Genomic DNA, 13,902 nt, shown 5'->3' on the forward strand with positions numbered 1-13,902 from the left:
CTGCAGACCCTGGTGCGATGCTCTGATGGCCAGGGACATACCCACACTTACGTGTGTGCACATTGGGACACCCACCTCCGCATATACCTCCAGCCACCCTGTTGGGTGTCTTTATACCAACTGAGCTGCCTCTTTTCTCTGGAATAATGGAAAGGCTGAGGCTTCTGCCTACCAAGAGGCAAGGGTGGGTCCTTCATTTGTCTTCAGTCTGAATTAAATGAAAGTTAGCTCTTCCCAAACCTAAGCTGCCTTCTACCCTCACAAGATCCCAGCTCCTTCCTTCCTTCCTTCCTTCCTTCCTTCCTTCCTTCCTTCCCCAGTGATACCCATGAACTGCCAGTAGAGGCTGCTCTAGTTCCGTGTGTGGGGAATTACCTGGTTCAAGGCACACCCGACCCCGTCATTTTCTTTGCTCTATACTAAAAGTTCCATCTGAATAATGTCTTAAGTTTCTTGCGGAGATGCCAGGGACTTCTGGTTTTTGGTTTTCAAATGAATTGGAGGGCTATCTAGGACCTTAGCTCCCTCTGAAATAAAGTTTCCTTAACTTCCACCTTGCAGAGTAGCATTTTGGTATCCAATGATCTGGTATCTGTTGTCTCTGCAAAAAAAGATTTAAGGTCTTGAACAACGGAGGAACATCTGCTCAATTCTGTTTCAGAGATCAGTACGAGTAGCTGACAATTTTTGAATGCCTACCCCGCGTCAGACTGTTAAGCACTTTACATGCCTGATCGCATTTACTCTCCATGAATCTCTAGGGTAGTTTTATCCCTTCTTTATAGGTGAGGACACTGAGACTTATGATAAGTAACTCCCCTCAGGTCACACAGCTTAGGGACCTGCGATTGGTGTACAAATCTGACTGCTGCGCCCAGGCCTTCACCACTCCTTTCTCACCGATTAGATGGTAGAGGCCTGAGACTACAGATCAAGGGCTTGGTCTTAGGCATCTGGCAGAACACAGTGCTTACTGCTGAACTGGTCAGTGGATCCTGGAAATACTGGGGTGGGGGGAGTGCCTGCCAGGAGGTAGGAAAGTGGATAGTTAGAGTGGTTGCATATAGTACATGGGGCTTGATTGGGTGTCTGAGATTTGCATTCTTCCTCAGACCCATTCTGGGTGGAAGGTAGAGTTTAGTGTATATACAAATGCCCTCTAATCTGGTCTAAATGATGGAGATCGGTAGTGGGTACTGACCGTGCTGCCGGGAGGAGTTCAGGGATGGGGAGAGGCTATGCACGTGGAAGTGGTACCTTGAGCCAAACCACAGAACAGAAAATTGGAGCAGAATTATATAAATCAAGGTCAGAAATTTCCCGTCCAGCCCACAGGGTGGAGTTTTCACTGTTCCAATCCATCCTACTGAATATAAACCCTGACTTGATGTCAGTAACTTGAAGGAGCAGCTGGTGGGACTCTCATTTCGGCTCTCGGCGTTCACCATGAATCTCAAGGTAGTCCTCGTGTTCCTGGCACTGTCCCTTATTACCGTCTTTGCCCTGGCCTATGTCTTGCTGACCAGCCAAGGTAGCTCCAGCCAGCCTCCCCGCTGCCCCTCTGTATCCTACAGTGCCCAGCCCTGGACACACCCTGGCCAGAGCCAGCTGTTTGCAGACCTGAGCCGAGAAGAGCTGACGGCTGTGATGAGCTTTCTGACCCAGAAGCTGGGGCCAGGCCTGGTGGATGCAGCTCAGGCCCACCCCTTCGACAACTGTGTCTTCTCAGTGGAGCTGCAGCTGCCCCCCAAGGCTGCAGCCCTGGCCTACCTGGACAGGGGGAGCCCCCCGCCTGCCCGGGAAGCACTGGCCATCGTTTTCTTTGGTGGACAACCCCAGCCCAATGTGACTGAGCTGGTAGTGGGGCCGCTGCCGCACCCCTCCTACCTGCGGGATGTGACTGTGGAGCGTCACGGGGGCCCCCTGCCCTATCACCGACGCCCCGTGCTGGGAACTGAGTCTGCCCAGATGTGGAAGCATTTGAAAGAGATGGAGCTCCCCAAGGCACCAGTCTTCCTGGCTTCTGTCTTCAACTACAGTGGCTCCACTTTGGCAGCTCTGCACGCCACCCCTCGTGGCTTGCGCTCAGGGGACCGTGCTACCTGGATAGCCCTCTACCATAACATCTCAGGTGTTGGGATTTTCCTTCACCCTGTGGGGCTCGAGCTACTGCTGGACCACAGGGCCCTGGACCCTGCCCGCTGGGCTGTCCAGCAGGTCTTCTACCTTGGGCGCTACTATGCAGACTTGGGTCAGTTGGAATGGGAGTTTAAGGCTGGCCAGCTGGAAGTGGTTAGAGTTCCTCTACCCCTGCCAGTTGGGGCCTCATCGCTGCGATCGCGGGTCTCCCCAGGTCCTCTTCCCCCTCTTCAGTTCTCACCTCAGGGCTCCCGGTACAGTGTGCAAGGGAACCTAGTGGCGTCCTCCCTTTGGACGTTTACCTTTGGCCATGGGGTGTTCAGTGGCATGAGGATTTTTGATGTTCGGTTCAAGGGTGAGCGAGTGGCCTACGAAGTCAGTGTCCAGGAGTGTGTGTCTATCTATGGTGCCGATTCACCCAAGACAATGATGACCCGATACCTGGATAGCAGCTATGGACTTGGCCTTCACAGCCGGGGCTTGGTGCGGGGAGTGGACTGCCCCTATCAGTCTACCATGGTGGACATCCACGTGTTAGTGGGCAAAGGGGCAGTCCAGCTGCTCCCGGGGGCTGTGTGTGTGTTTGAGGAGGCCCAGGGACTACCCCTCCGCAGGCACCACAATCACCTTCAGAGTCATTTCTATGGTGGTTTGGCTGGCTCGGCCCTTGTAGTCAGGTCTGTGTCCTCTGTAGGCAACTATGACTACATTTGGGACTTTGTATTGCACCCAAATGGGGCGCTTGAAGGGCGGGTCCATGCCACGGGCTACATCAACACAGCTTTCCTGAGCGGGGGCGAGGAGAGCCTCCTCTTTGGGAACCGCGTTGGGGAGCAAGTGCTGGGGGCGGTGCACACGCATGCCTTCCACTTCAAGCTGGACCTGGATGTGGCAGGTGAGTGCCCAGGGAATGAGGATTGAGAGTTGGGGTGGGCCAGAGGGAAGGGAGACCCGCACATCAAGCCAGAAGAGGCAAGGGTGGCATTCCAGCACCACAATTTATTGTGGTAACAACAGGGACTGATCTGAGTGTATTCAACTGCAGTCAGCCTAAATACTGGGCTTACTGGGTATTTGGCAAAAGGTAGAGAGGGCTCCCCCGCCCAGCCCCTCTGACCCGCTGCAATTGTGAAACCAAACGTAATGGCTGCGCTGTACTAGCTGGCTGCCTTATCCTGTCTGTGGGTGGTGAACTTGCCTGGCCTGTCTGAGGCTGGACACGGCTGGAGTCGGGGCTCTGAGTTCTTCCTAATTCTGAGAGTCAGTGGAGGTGGGGAAAGCAGGGGCCTGAACAGAGATAGGGAGTAGTCTGTCTAAAGAGCTTCTCAGAGTGGAGGTGGTCCTGGGGCCTGAGAAAAGGAGGTGCTAGCTGGGGGCTGCTCCACAGGATTTCAGACAACTGAGGATACAAGACAGGGGCCCCATCCGCCTCCTGGGGAGGACCATCCCATTCCTGCCAGCACATGTCATCATAGTGGGCTCTGGTGACATGGCAGGCATGCAATAGGCTTGCTGCAAGTGTAGAAAGGGATTTCTCAAGTAGGGCTCTAAGCACAAAGGGGACTTAAAGCTCCTGACAGATTTTTGTCCAGGACAGAAAATAATTAACTTATCAAGTTAGACTATTAGGCCCAGAAAGAAAATTAGGAATCCATCAGACCCTCTCCATTTTACAGTTACGGAAACTAAGGAGGGTGGGGGGAGATGGGTCAGGAAGTGGCTGCCCAAGTATAATGCACTGTAACTCAGCATATTTCTTGTGAAACATTTCCATATTCTCTTGAGTATAAAGATGGCGTGTGTGTGCCTCTGTGTGTGTGCGCTGTGCGGGTGGAGGGGAGAGAGCTAAGAAAACAGCATGATTGAAATGCTATTTTAAATCATGCATTTTAACTAGGTTATTCTTTGACATATTTGGAATATGACTATTTTCTGATTTAAAGTTTTCTTTCCAGCATTTTGGCATTGAAGAGCCTTGTCTTAGGACATAAAATCAAATAGCATTTATTGGACCAGCGTGCAGCACAGGCTGGTGCTGTGGGCCAGAGAGGCTGTGTCAGGCCCCTGCACACAGGACAACCGGCAGGGGCACTGGCTTCAGGAGAGTTCCCTGTGTGCCAGCACATTCATATGAGTCATGCCAAAAGGAACTAACAGTCCGAACCTGCAGAAAGAGTATAAGTGTTCCAGGGATCTCCCAGACAATTTAAAGATATAAATCTACTTCCTTTGTAAAAAAGACAAAGTGGTACCTGCCATATTGAGAAAAAAATCAAAGTCTCAGAGCCAGGAGGAGGATGCAGGGCACCACGGAAGGGGATTGGGTTTTTCCAGCCGGCTTCTCCAAGACAAATATCCCTTTCATAGTTAGAAGAATGTTATTAGCCACCTGTGTGTGCTTTTCCATTTATAGAGCTCAGCCACAGAACAGCTTTTCTTATGCACATTGTAGCTATTCACCAAGTGAGAAATCAGAGAAGCAAATAATTGGTCCAAAGTCTATTGGGTAGACCAGTGCCAATAGAACTTTCTGCAATGATGGAATGTTGTATGTCTGCCTTGTCCAATATGTTAGCCACTAGCCACGTGCAGCTATTGAGCACTTGGAATGTAGCTAGTGTGACTGAGGAACTGAGTTTTTAAATTGAAAGAGTCACTTGTGACCGGTGGTAACTGTTGGACAGGGCAGGTTCAAAGAAGGCGGGCTAGCCTTCAAGTCCAGACCCGGCTCCCAGCGCAGAGTGCTCTCTGATGAGCTCTGCTGCCCTTAGTCAGGCCAGTGCAGGGGGCATCACGGAGAAAACAAGGGACCTGTCTCACCTGCTGTGGAACTCCTCTCCCTCCCCTCACCCTGGCAGGGCTGAAAAACTGGGTGGTAGCTGAAGACGTGGTGTTTAAACCTGTGGCAGCCCCTTGGAGTCCGGAGCACCAACTGCAGCGCCCACAGCTGACTCGGCAGGTCCTGGGAAGGGAGGACCTGACAGCTTTTTTCTTGGGGAACCCCCTTCCCCGCTACCTTTACTTGGCTAGCAACCAGACTAATTCCTGGGGTCACCAGCGCGGGTACCGAATCCAGATCCACAGCCCTCTTGGCATACACATGCCCCTGGACAGCGACATGGAGAGGGCCCTCAGCTGGGGGAGGTGAGGAGGGCCCCCGGCACTGGGTGGTAGGGAAGGACTGGTCCCCTCCCCATCCCAGCTCTTGAAGACCCCAACTCACTAACCTCGATCATTCACCCCTGGACCTCTTCTCAGATCCAAGTAGATATGGGACGGGAATGGTCTCACACAGAATCTGATCCAAAGGACTTCTGGGCTGGTAAAGGCCCTTGACGTTTTCTGACACCACCTTCCTACAACATTCCTGGTCAGATACCAGCTTGTGGTGACCCGGAGGAAGGAGGAGGAGTCACAGAGCAGCAGCATCTATTACCAGAATGACATCTGGACACCTACTACGGCCTTTGCTGACTTCATCAACAATGAGACCCTCTTAGGAGAGGTTGGTAGCCCTAGGGGCAGAGGAAAGGAGCTCCCCTAAGCCTGGTATCTTGGCTGCCCGGCCCCTGGCTGTAGGATGGAGGGAATGGTAGGTTTCCAGTTCTTCGATTAGGGGCCAGGGAGTTCCCTGATGACCAGCATGGGTCATCCCTCCTGGGGGTGAGATTAGCCCTGGGACCACCCTACAGCTTCTCACGTGGATTACCACGCCTGTTATTTGGGCCTGTGGCTGGGCAGAGGTGGAAGCAGGGCTGAGACTGGAGATTGGGGATTGTGGCTGAGGGGGGGGGGGTTCTCTGGGTCTCGCCTCCAAAGTCTCCAGCTCTTCCTCTTCCTGCAGGACCTGGTGGCTTGGGTTACAGCCAGCTTCCTGCACATCCCCCACGCTGAGGATGTCCCCAACACAGTGACTCTGGGGAACAGAGTTGGCTTCTTGCTCCGACCCTATAACTTCTTTGATGAGGACCCCTCCATCTTCTCCCCTGGCAGCGTCTACTTTGAGAAGGGCCAGGATGCTGGGCTCTGCAGTGTCAATCATGTGGCCTGCATCCCCCACCTGGCGGCCTGTGTGCCGGACCTGCCCCCTTTCTCTTACCAAGACTTGTAGCGCTGAGTGTGTGGTGGGACATGGGTTGGGCAGAGAGGGGGTGCCGAGACATGTACCTTCCTCTCTGTTCCCACTTTCTGCTCCCCTGACACTCGACCCTTGGGAAACCACCTCCTACCACATAAACCCCCATATATCCTTTGGTTAATTCTTATTTCCAGTTCATTTTTTAAAAATGATGAATTTATACAAATGGCGTTGTTATTAAAATACTCAAGCAAAAACACCACAAATTCTACCACTCAGAAACAGCTAACATTCACATTTGGTGAATGTTATACCAGACATTTCTTTAATGCATGTGCATTGAAATGGAAGAATAGATAGAATTTTGTAAAAACTGATGGTGTGTGTAATTTATAATAAAAAGTATTACAAGACTTTTACTTGAATTTCTTCTCTTTGACTTTTGAAGTATCTAGAATCCCCCAGATAATATTAAGGACGCTGGCCAAGGAAATTAGCCATGGAGGAGAGGGGGCAAGGGGGACAGACCTGGCCAAGAAGTGCTGCTTGGGAAGCTGAAGGGCTGGGGGTGGGGTTTCCTTGGAAGGAGGACAATAGTTCCAAGTTGCAGGAAAGGGAACATCTGGCCCTGAGAAATGGGCGCTGGGGAAAGAAGTGGGGTGGAGGGGAAAGAAGTGGGGCGGAGGGGAAAGAGGGGCTGCCTCCTCCCCAGCGTTTCTGCGCATGTCAGTGCATGTCTGTGCTCAGGCTGGTCAGCTGCATTAGTTTGAAATCCCCACCACCCCTTCCTCCTACCCCAGCTCTCCCCTGTTGCAACCCTGACCCAGAGAGCAGAATGTGAGTTGGAGCCTGGAACACAAAGCCATGTAAGGTCTGTGGAAATCACTGCTGCCCTGCCTTAGGCCCGCCTCCCAACCCCAGCCCGCTCCGCCCCCCTCCCCAGCCTTCCCATGCTCTTCCCATCCTCAGTCTCCATTGCGTCGGAATACTGAGAACCTCAGCCAGAGTCTAGGAGCCACCAGTACAGGGAGCAAAAGAGACCCTCTTCTGCTGGCCTGAGAATACAAGTCTCCACTTTGGTTCAATCCTCTGTCTCTATGTTCATGGGACAATGAACCAGAAGACCACCCTGGTGCTCCTCGCTCTGGCTGTCATCACCATCTTTGCCCTGGTGTGTGTCTTACTAGCTGGCAGGGGAGGAGATGGTGGTGAACACAGCCTGCCTCCCCTCTGCCCCTCCGTATCACCAAGTGCCCAGCCCTGGACACACCTTGGCCAGAGCCAGCTGTTTGCAGACCTGAGCCGAGAAGAGCTGACGGCTGTGATGGGCTTTCTGACCCAGAAGCTGGGGCCAGGCCTGGTGGATGCAGCTCAAGCCAGACCCTCAGACAACTGCATCTTCTCGGTAGAGCTGGAGCTGCCCCCCAAGGCTGCAGCCCTGGCCCACCTGGACAGGGGGAGCCCCCCGCCTGCCCGGGAGGCACTGGCCATCGTCTTCTTTGGTGGACAAGCCCAGCCCAATGTGACTGAGCTGCTGGTGGGGCCGCTGCCGCACCCCTCCTACCTGCGGGATGTGACTGTGGAGCGTCACGGGGGCCTCCTGCCCTATCACCGACGCCCCGTGCTCATGCGAGAGTACCTGGACATAGACCAGATGATCTTCAACAGAGAGCTGCCCCAGGCTGCTGGTCTCCTCCACCACTGCTGCTTCTACAAGCACCAAGGAGGGAACCTGGTGACCATGACCACAGTCCCCCGTGGCTTGCAATCAGGGGACAGGGCCACCTGGTTTGGCCTCTACTACAACATCTCAGGGGCTGGGTTCTTCCTGCACCCCATAGGCTTGGAGCTTCTGGTAGACCACAAGGCTCTGGACCCTGCTCGCTGGACCATCCAGAAGGTGTTCTTTCAAGGCCGCTACTATGAGAGTCTGGCCCATCTGGAGGAGCAGTTTGAGGCCGGCCTGGTGAACGTGGTGGTGATCCCAGACAACGGCACAGGTGGGTCCTGGTCCCTGAAGTCCCAGGCGCCTCCGGGTCCGGCTCCCCCTCTGCAGTTCCATCCCCAGGGCCCCCGCTTCAGTGTCCAGGGGAGTCAAGTGGCCTCCTCACTGTGGACTTTCTCTTTTGGCCTCGGAGCTTTCAGTGGCCCAAGGATCTTTGACATCCGATTCCAGGGAGAACGGCTGGCTTACGAGATCAGCCTCCAGGAGGCCTTGGCTGTCTATGGTGGAAATTCCCCAGCAGCAATGCTGACCCACTATATGGACGGCAGCTTTGGCATGGGCAAGTACTCCACGCCCCTGACCCGTGGGGTGGACTGCCCCTATCTGGCCACCTACGTGGACTGGCACGTCCTTTTGGAGTCCCAAGCCCCCAAGACACTACATGATGCCTTTTGTGTGTTTGAGCAGAACCAGGGCCTGCCCCTGAGGCGACACCACTCAGATTTTCATTCCCACTATTTTGGGGGCCTTGTGGAGACAGTGCTGGTCTTCAGATCTGTGTCGACCTTGCTCAACTATGACTACGTGTGGGATATGGTCTTCCACCCCAATGGGGCCATCGAAGTCAAATTCCATGCCACAGGCTACATCAGCTCAGCGTTCCTCTTTGGTGCTGCCCGAAGATATGGAAACCAGGTTGGGAAGCACACGCTGGGCACGGTCCACACCCACAGTGCCCACTTCAAGGTGGATCTGGACGTGGGAGGTAAGACATCCTGGCGGAGGCCAGGATCCCGGATAGGGGGCTGAAGGGTTGCCTCTATTTGCTTTGGGGTTGATGGAAGTTTTCCAGGAAAGGAAGATCTGAGTATATGTTTTGGAGTTTCATGCTTCCTCTTTTGCTGGTTGGGAGAGAGTTAGCTGCTGAATTTTACTGAGATCGTAGCTCATTGGCTGGGTGCAGAGCTGCCACCCACCCTCCACATGACCTCATCAGAAAATCTTGGGAAACAGCTAAGCTCAGAGAAGAAGCAGGATCCAGGCTAAGGGTCCCCTTTGCCCTCTTCCCTCCCTGGCACTTATATGGGTCCCACTTCAGTGAGGCAGCCATTTGCTTTTCAGCTTATCTGTGTCTAGCCTGCAGTGTAGGTATTGGGGAGGATCTGTTTGCATTCTGCAGAGTCCCTGGCACCTGCAGGCCAATCGTGGAACGCCCCCGGGGTATACATTTCCCTGGGAGGTGGACCTTTCTCCTCCCTGAGTTTCCATCTCTGGGCACAATACATTTAAGTGTGAGGGGTAGAGTGGATACTGTGGAATATTCCAGATAGTTCCTGCAGTTGGTGGTCACAGAGAGCCAAGGGTTACATGATGCCTCGGAGTCCTGGTCATTTCACTGTCGTTCCCCACATTGAGTTCATCACCAGACTTTTTTCTGCCTCTGAAATATCTCCAACCCCTCGCTTGGCCCCGCTGCCGGTCCCCTGTGGGCGCCAGCCCTCTCTTTGCTGCTTCGACTCTTCTTCCTCTCAGATCCATGGTTCACCCTGCGCTCAGAGGGACCTAGCAGCCCATGCCAGCCTGCTCCCTTACACGCTTCCCACTTTCCCCATCACCTATAGGATCCTGTCCACAGAAGGACCTACAAGGCCCTTCCCTTCAGAGGACAGCTACTGCCTGCCTTTCCCATTCTTCCCTGTGCTGCTTAAGCCACACACCTGCCCATGTCCCACCACATGTGACAGTCACGCTTCTTTGCTTTTGCTCCTGTTTTGCCCCTGCTTAGAACGCCCTGCCGTGGTCTCTCTGCTGGTGACATCCCCTAAGGCCGGGCTGAAAAGTGGCCCAGGAAGGCCTCTCTTCTTGCCTGGACCTGTGTTCCTCTACCCTTCAATCTTGAATGTGCTCCTCTCACACTACAGTCCCTTCAGGGCTTGGCCTCTCTGGGGCTTCTGTGAGAGCAGGAGGGTAAGGACGTTGTCTCATTCATCAGTGTGTCCCCAGCGCTGAGCACAGGCCTCTCCACTAATGAGTGTGAAAGGATGAAGGAATGAAATCCTTGAAGAAATATTTCACAGGTCAACAGGTTTGGCTGAAAGATTGGGACATCTTGGGGAGAGGGGAGAGAAGCAGGGGGCACACTCAGTCTGGCTTTCTCTTTGGCCCCTACTCTGAAGCCAGATAGGGAACAGAGTCCAGAGGGGGCAGAGCAGCTGCATGACCAGTCCTCCCTTTTCCCCCTTCCCCCCACCATCTCCGCTTCACCCTGGCAGGACTGGAGAACTGGGTCTGGGCTGAGGACATGGCTTTTGTCCCTACGGCGGTACCCTGGAGCCCCAAGCACCAGATACAGAGGCTGCAGGTGACCCGGAAGCTGCTGGAGACGGAGGAGCAGGCCGCCTTCCCCCTGGGAGGTCCCTCCCCTCGCTACCTGTACCTGGCCAGCAATCACAGCAACAAGTGGGGGCACCCGAGGGGCTACCGCATCCAGACAGTCAGCTTTGCTGGGGAGCCCCTGCCCCAGAACAGCTCCATGGAGAGAGCCGTCAGCTGGGCGAGGTGGGTGATGGGGTGCGGTATGCATGTGGGGCCGGGGAGGGGATGAGAGTGGGAAGGGAGTGTTGGGAGGGGCAATTGGGAACTCAGTTCAAACTGTACACGAGGTGAGTGAGTGAGGTAAGAGCTCAAAAAGGATTTCCTGGTTATCCAAAGGCCCACAGTGGATACATGGTCCCCTTGGAAGGCTAAAGCCCAGGTGAGAAAAGTCTTTTCTGTTTGGGGGGGGGGGCATGTTGTGAAATGGCAAGGGATGAACAGGAGGACATGGAATGATGTTGGGCCACCCACCAGGGTGGCGTCAGAGTGACTGTGTGAATGAGATGGGAATGCTGAGGTCCATGGGCTCAGCTCCCTTCCATGATGATCAGGCAGCAGGATGGGCTTAGTGACCATGGAGGCCTGACCAGAGCATCTCTAGGTACCAGCTGGCTGTGACCCAGCGGAAGGAGGCAGAGCCCCGCAGCAGCAGCATCTTCAATCAGAATGACCCCTGGGCCCCCACCGTGGACTTCGCTGACTTCATCAACAATGAGACCATAGCTGGAGAGGTCAGCTGGCTGTGGGAGGCTGAGGGAGGGGTTCGGGGACACAGAGATGAGCCCCACCTTCTCTCGGGGAGGTCCCTGAAAACCATCTCCTCAAGGACAGAGCTGACTCCTGCCTTCTGTGCTTTTGTGGATCTGATCATTACCTGCTGAGGGAATCTTCCCAAGCTGGAAGTTCATTTGCAGACAGTGGCTGAGGCTCCAGCCTATCCTCAAGACTCTACAGCTCTCTAAGTCTCAGCGTCGTGGACTGAGTCCTTTAAGGGCCCCAGGACTCAGGAGGGCTGGAAGTGACAGGGAAGACCACATGTCTTATATCTAAAGCTTCTCTGTTGCTGGCTTGACCATTAAAGCATTAATTTCCAAGTTAATTTCTGCCTCCCAAACCCTGATCTTCCCTCCTCATCCTCCTTCTGTCAGAGTTTGGGAGCTCTCGTTGAGTCAGGGGAAAGGAGCTGAAGTTGCCCGTGGGTGTCATCATTCCTCTGGGGGTGTGTAGGCTGATGGTGATGTCATGGGGAATGTCAGAGATGGAGGGTGCAGGTTGGGATGGGGGGCAGGTGTTGCTCCGAATATGAAATTGACCATTTATGCGTTGATTTCTGGACTAGTAGGAAAAATGTTTAAAGACTTAAAATCCTCTCGAGCAAAGGTGGGCTGCCAAAGTGAATCCTGGGAGAGGCGGACGTGTCCTTAGCAAAGCCAGACCTCATGATCCTCTTTCTTCGCCCCCATTAGGACTTGGTGGCCTGGGTGACAGCCGGTTTCCTGCACATCCCCCATGCAGAGGACATTCCCAACACAGTGACTGTGGGGAACAGCGTGGGCTTCTTCCTCCGACCCTACAACTTCTTTGACCAGGACCCCTCCTTTGATTCTGCTGACTCCGTCTACTTCCGGGAGGACCAGGATGCTGGGACCTGTGAGGTCAACCGCCTGGCTTGCCTCCCCGAGGCTGCGGCCTGTGCCCCCCACCTCCCTGCCTTCTCCCACGCGGGCTTCTCCCACAACTAGGTGGATGGGAAATGTGGTTGGGACCCCAGGGCCAGGGAGTGTGGGGAGGGGAGGGGATGGGCACTGGGCAGGGCAGCCTATGTCTTCTCCCTCCTCACATCCCGGGGGTCCTCTTTCTCCCATCGTCCTCCCTTCCCTCCCCCTCCCTTCTGGGAGCATCCTGAGTCTGTGATGCCTGACACCGGGGGCTCTCAGCTCTGTTGACCCCAGACCTACTAAGTTCCTCTTGCAGAGAGGAAAGGAATGGCCAGCCAGGAGCTTGGAGTCATGGTTAAACTTTCCAGAAGACTCCTGTTTTTGGTGTTTTTTGTTTTGTTTCCTCTTATTTTTGCTTTCTGGGTTTCCCAAATCTTCTTAGCCACCCCAGGTTTCTCTTGAGACTCCTCAGTCCTCACTTGGGAGGTGAGGATGGGGGCTCTGCTATGGGGATAACCGCCAGGAGGCCCTGGGGCAGGGTTCCTGCCAGGCCCGTGAATCTAGGAATCAAGCTGGAAGGGGCTCTTTGGCCCATGTTTCCACTCATCCTAGTCCTCCTTCTTTCTTTCTCCCCTCTTACCTAGCCTCCTCCTGTTCCTACCTGTTCTTATGAAATCCTGGGATTTCCCTCCCAGCCCTGAGGGGATGTTACTCAGCCCTCATTTCTCACCTCTGGTCTCCTCTCCTGGTTCTAGACCTCTGGAAGTCTCAAAATGCAAGGGACATCTAGTTTGAGAGGACAATCCCCGTCTGTGTCCCTGTGTCTGGGAGCTGCCCCTACCCCCCGTCCTGGGGCACAATGTGTTTCCCCACAGTTCTTTCTGCCCATTTGTGTAGGCCTGTCTTGCATTCTCTGGCAGAGGATGGTCATGGAGACAGCAGCAGCTCAAGTTAGCACTTTAGATGGCTTTGCGGGCACAGTGGTAATGAGGAGTGGGCATTTTGTGCCAAGTCTGTGCGTGACCAGTGCCCTCTGTGCTCTGCAGTAGCCAATATGGGAAGCTGGGTGGGCACCAAGGATGGGAAGCAGGAAGACCAGGGACTCCAGTCATAGGGCCAGGGGTTCAATCACGTGTGAGCATGCAAATGAGCCAAGGCCTGGGGGTGGAGCCTCCCCGGCAGGTTGTCCCTGTGGAGGGGTGGGTGGGAGCAGTCTGGATTGGGGGTCCCTCTACAAATAGCCAGGGATGGGAAGCAGCAGAACTGTCGTCCCTAGAAGACTGATTAAATAAATTCTGATGCAGCCTTACAAAGCAATACTACACAGCTGTAAAACTAATTATATCTCTTTATAGGGAATAATCTTCCAATGAACAAGGAAAGGCACAGAAATGTGTATAGGGCACTTCCATTTGTGTTTTACAGGGAAGGATCATATAAATACACATTTTCATATCTTATAGATGCATATTCGGAAGACACGGGTAACACTGGTTGCCTCTGTGGAGGGGAACCAGGAAGTTGAGACAGAGGAAGGAGGAGACTTAGTACTATATACCCTTTTGTACATTTGAATTTTGAACCATGTGACTGTATTACCTATTCATTTATTATTATTCAAATAATAAATGGGCCCAAACAACACCTGACTTCTTTTTTTAAACTGACTTGTCTTTTAGGAAGGGGTTGGGGTAGGGGGGAAGGGT

General features: G+C 53.8%; 2 protein-coding genes across 6 annotated transcripts; both read left to right on the forward strand.

Annotated features, from left to right (window-relative positions):
- Positions 1 to 133: 133 nt before the first annotated feature.
- Positions 134 to 6,631, forward strand: AOC2 (amine oxidase copper containing 2). Of its 4 annotated transcripts, none has more exons than XM_082372296.1 (4): positions 134 to 3,034; positions 4,998 to 5,283; positions 5,515 to 5,644; positions 5,984 to 6,631. In XM_082372296.1, the coding sequence occupies exons 1-4, from the start codon at positions 1,447 to 1,449 to the stop codon at positions 6,248 to 6,250; spliced, it is 2,271 nt and encodes a 756-aa protein (XP_082228422.1). In that variant the 5' UTR covers positions 134 to 1,446; the 3' UTR covers positions 6,251 to 6,631. The 4 variants fall into 4 exon arrangements, with proteins under 4 accessions (XP_082228422.1, XP_082228423.1, XP_082228424.1 ...); XM_082372297.1 differs by having other exon boundaries at positions 4,998 to 5,094; XM_082372298.1 differs by having other exon boundaries at positions 5,515 to 5,731; positions 5,984 to 6,115.
- Positions 6,632 to 6,721: 90 nt separating this feature from the next.
- AOC3 (amine oxidase copper containing 3) lies at positions 6,722 to 13,838 on the forward strand. 2 transcript variants are annotated; one of them, XM_082372294.1, is made up of 5 exons: positions 6,722 to 8,217; positions 8,806 to 8,928; positions 10,436 to 10,721; positions 11,140 to 11,269; positions 12,005 to 12,421. In XM_082372294.1, exons 1-5 carry the CDS (start codon positions 7,329 to 7,331, stop codon positions 12,278 to 12,280), a joined length of 1,704 nt encoding a protein of 567 aa, XP_082228420.1. In that variant the 5' UTR covers positions 6,722 to 7,328; the 3' UTR covers positions 12,281 to 12,421. The 2 variants fall into 2 exon arrangements, with proteins under 2 accessions (XP_082228420.1, XP_082228419.1); XM_082372293.1 differs by having other exon boundaries at positions 6,722 to 8,928; positions 12,005 to 13,838.
- Positions 13,839 to 13,902: the final 64 nt, after the last annotated feature.

The sequence above is a fragment of the Balaenoptera borealis genome (assembly GCF_965194805.1).
Source record: "Balaenoptera borealis genome assembly, chromosome: 20".
NCBI lineage: Eukaryota > Metazoa > Chordata > Mammalia > Artiodactyla > Balaenopteridae > Balaenoptera > Balaenoptera borealis.

Bases quoted from the DNA above. Each gene is read 5' to 3' on its own strand.
- AOC2 (XM_082372296.1), top strand. From the start codon at position 1,447: ATGAATCTCAAGGTAGTCCTCGTGTTCCTGGCACTGTCCCTTATTACC. The intron at 3,035-4,997 runs GTGAGTGCCCAG...TCACCCTGGCAG, and splicing joins GCTGGACCTGGATGTGGCAG to GGCTGAAAAACTGGGTGGTA. The intron at 5,284-5,514 runs GTGAGGAGGGCC...ATTCCTGGTCAG, and splicing joins AGGGCCCTCAGCTGGGGGAG to ATACCAGCTTGTGGTGACCC.
- AOC3 (XM_082372293.1), top strand. From the start codon at position 7,329: ATGAACCAGAAGACCACCCTGGTGCTCCTCGCTCTGGCTGTCATCACC. The intron at 10,722-11,139 runs GTGGGTGATGGG...GAGCATCTCTAG, and splicing joins AGAGCCGTCAGCTGGGCGAG to GTACCAGCTGGCTGTGACCC. The intron at 11,270-12,004 runs GTCAGCTGGCTG...CGCCCCCATTAG, and splicing joins ATGAGACCATAGCTGGAGAG to GACTTGGTGGCCTGGGTGAC.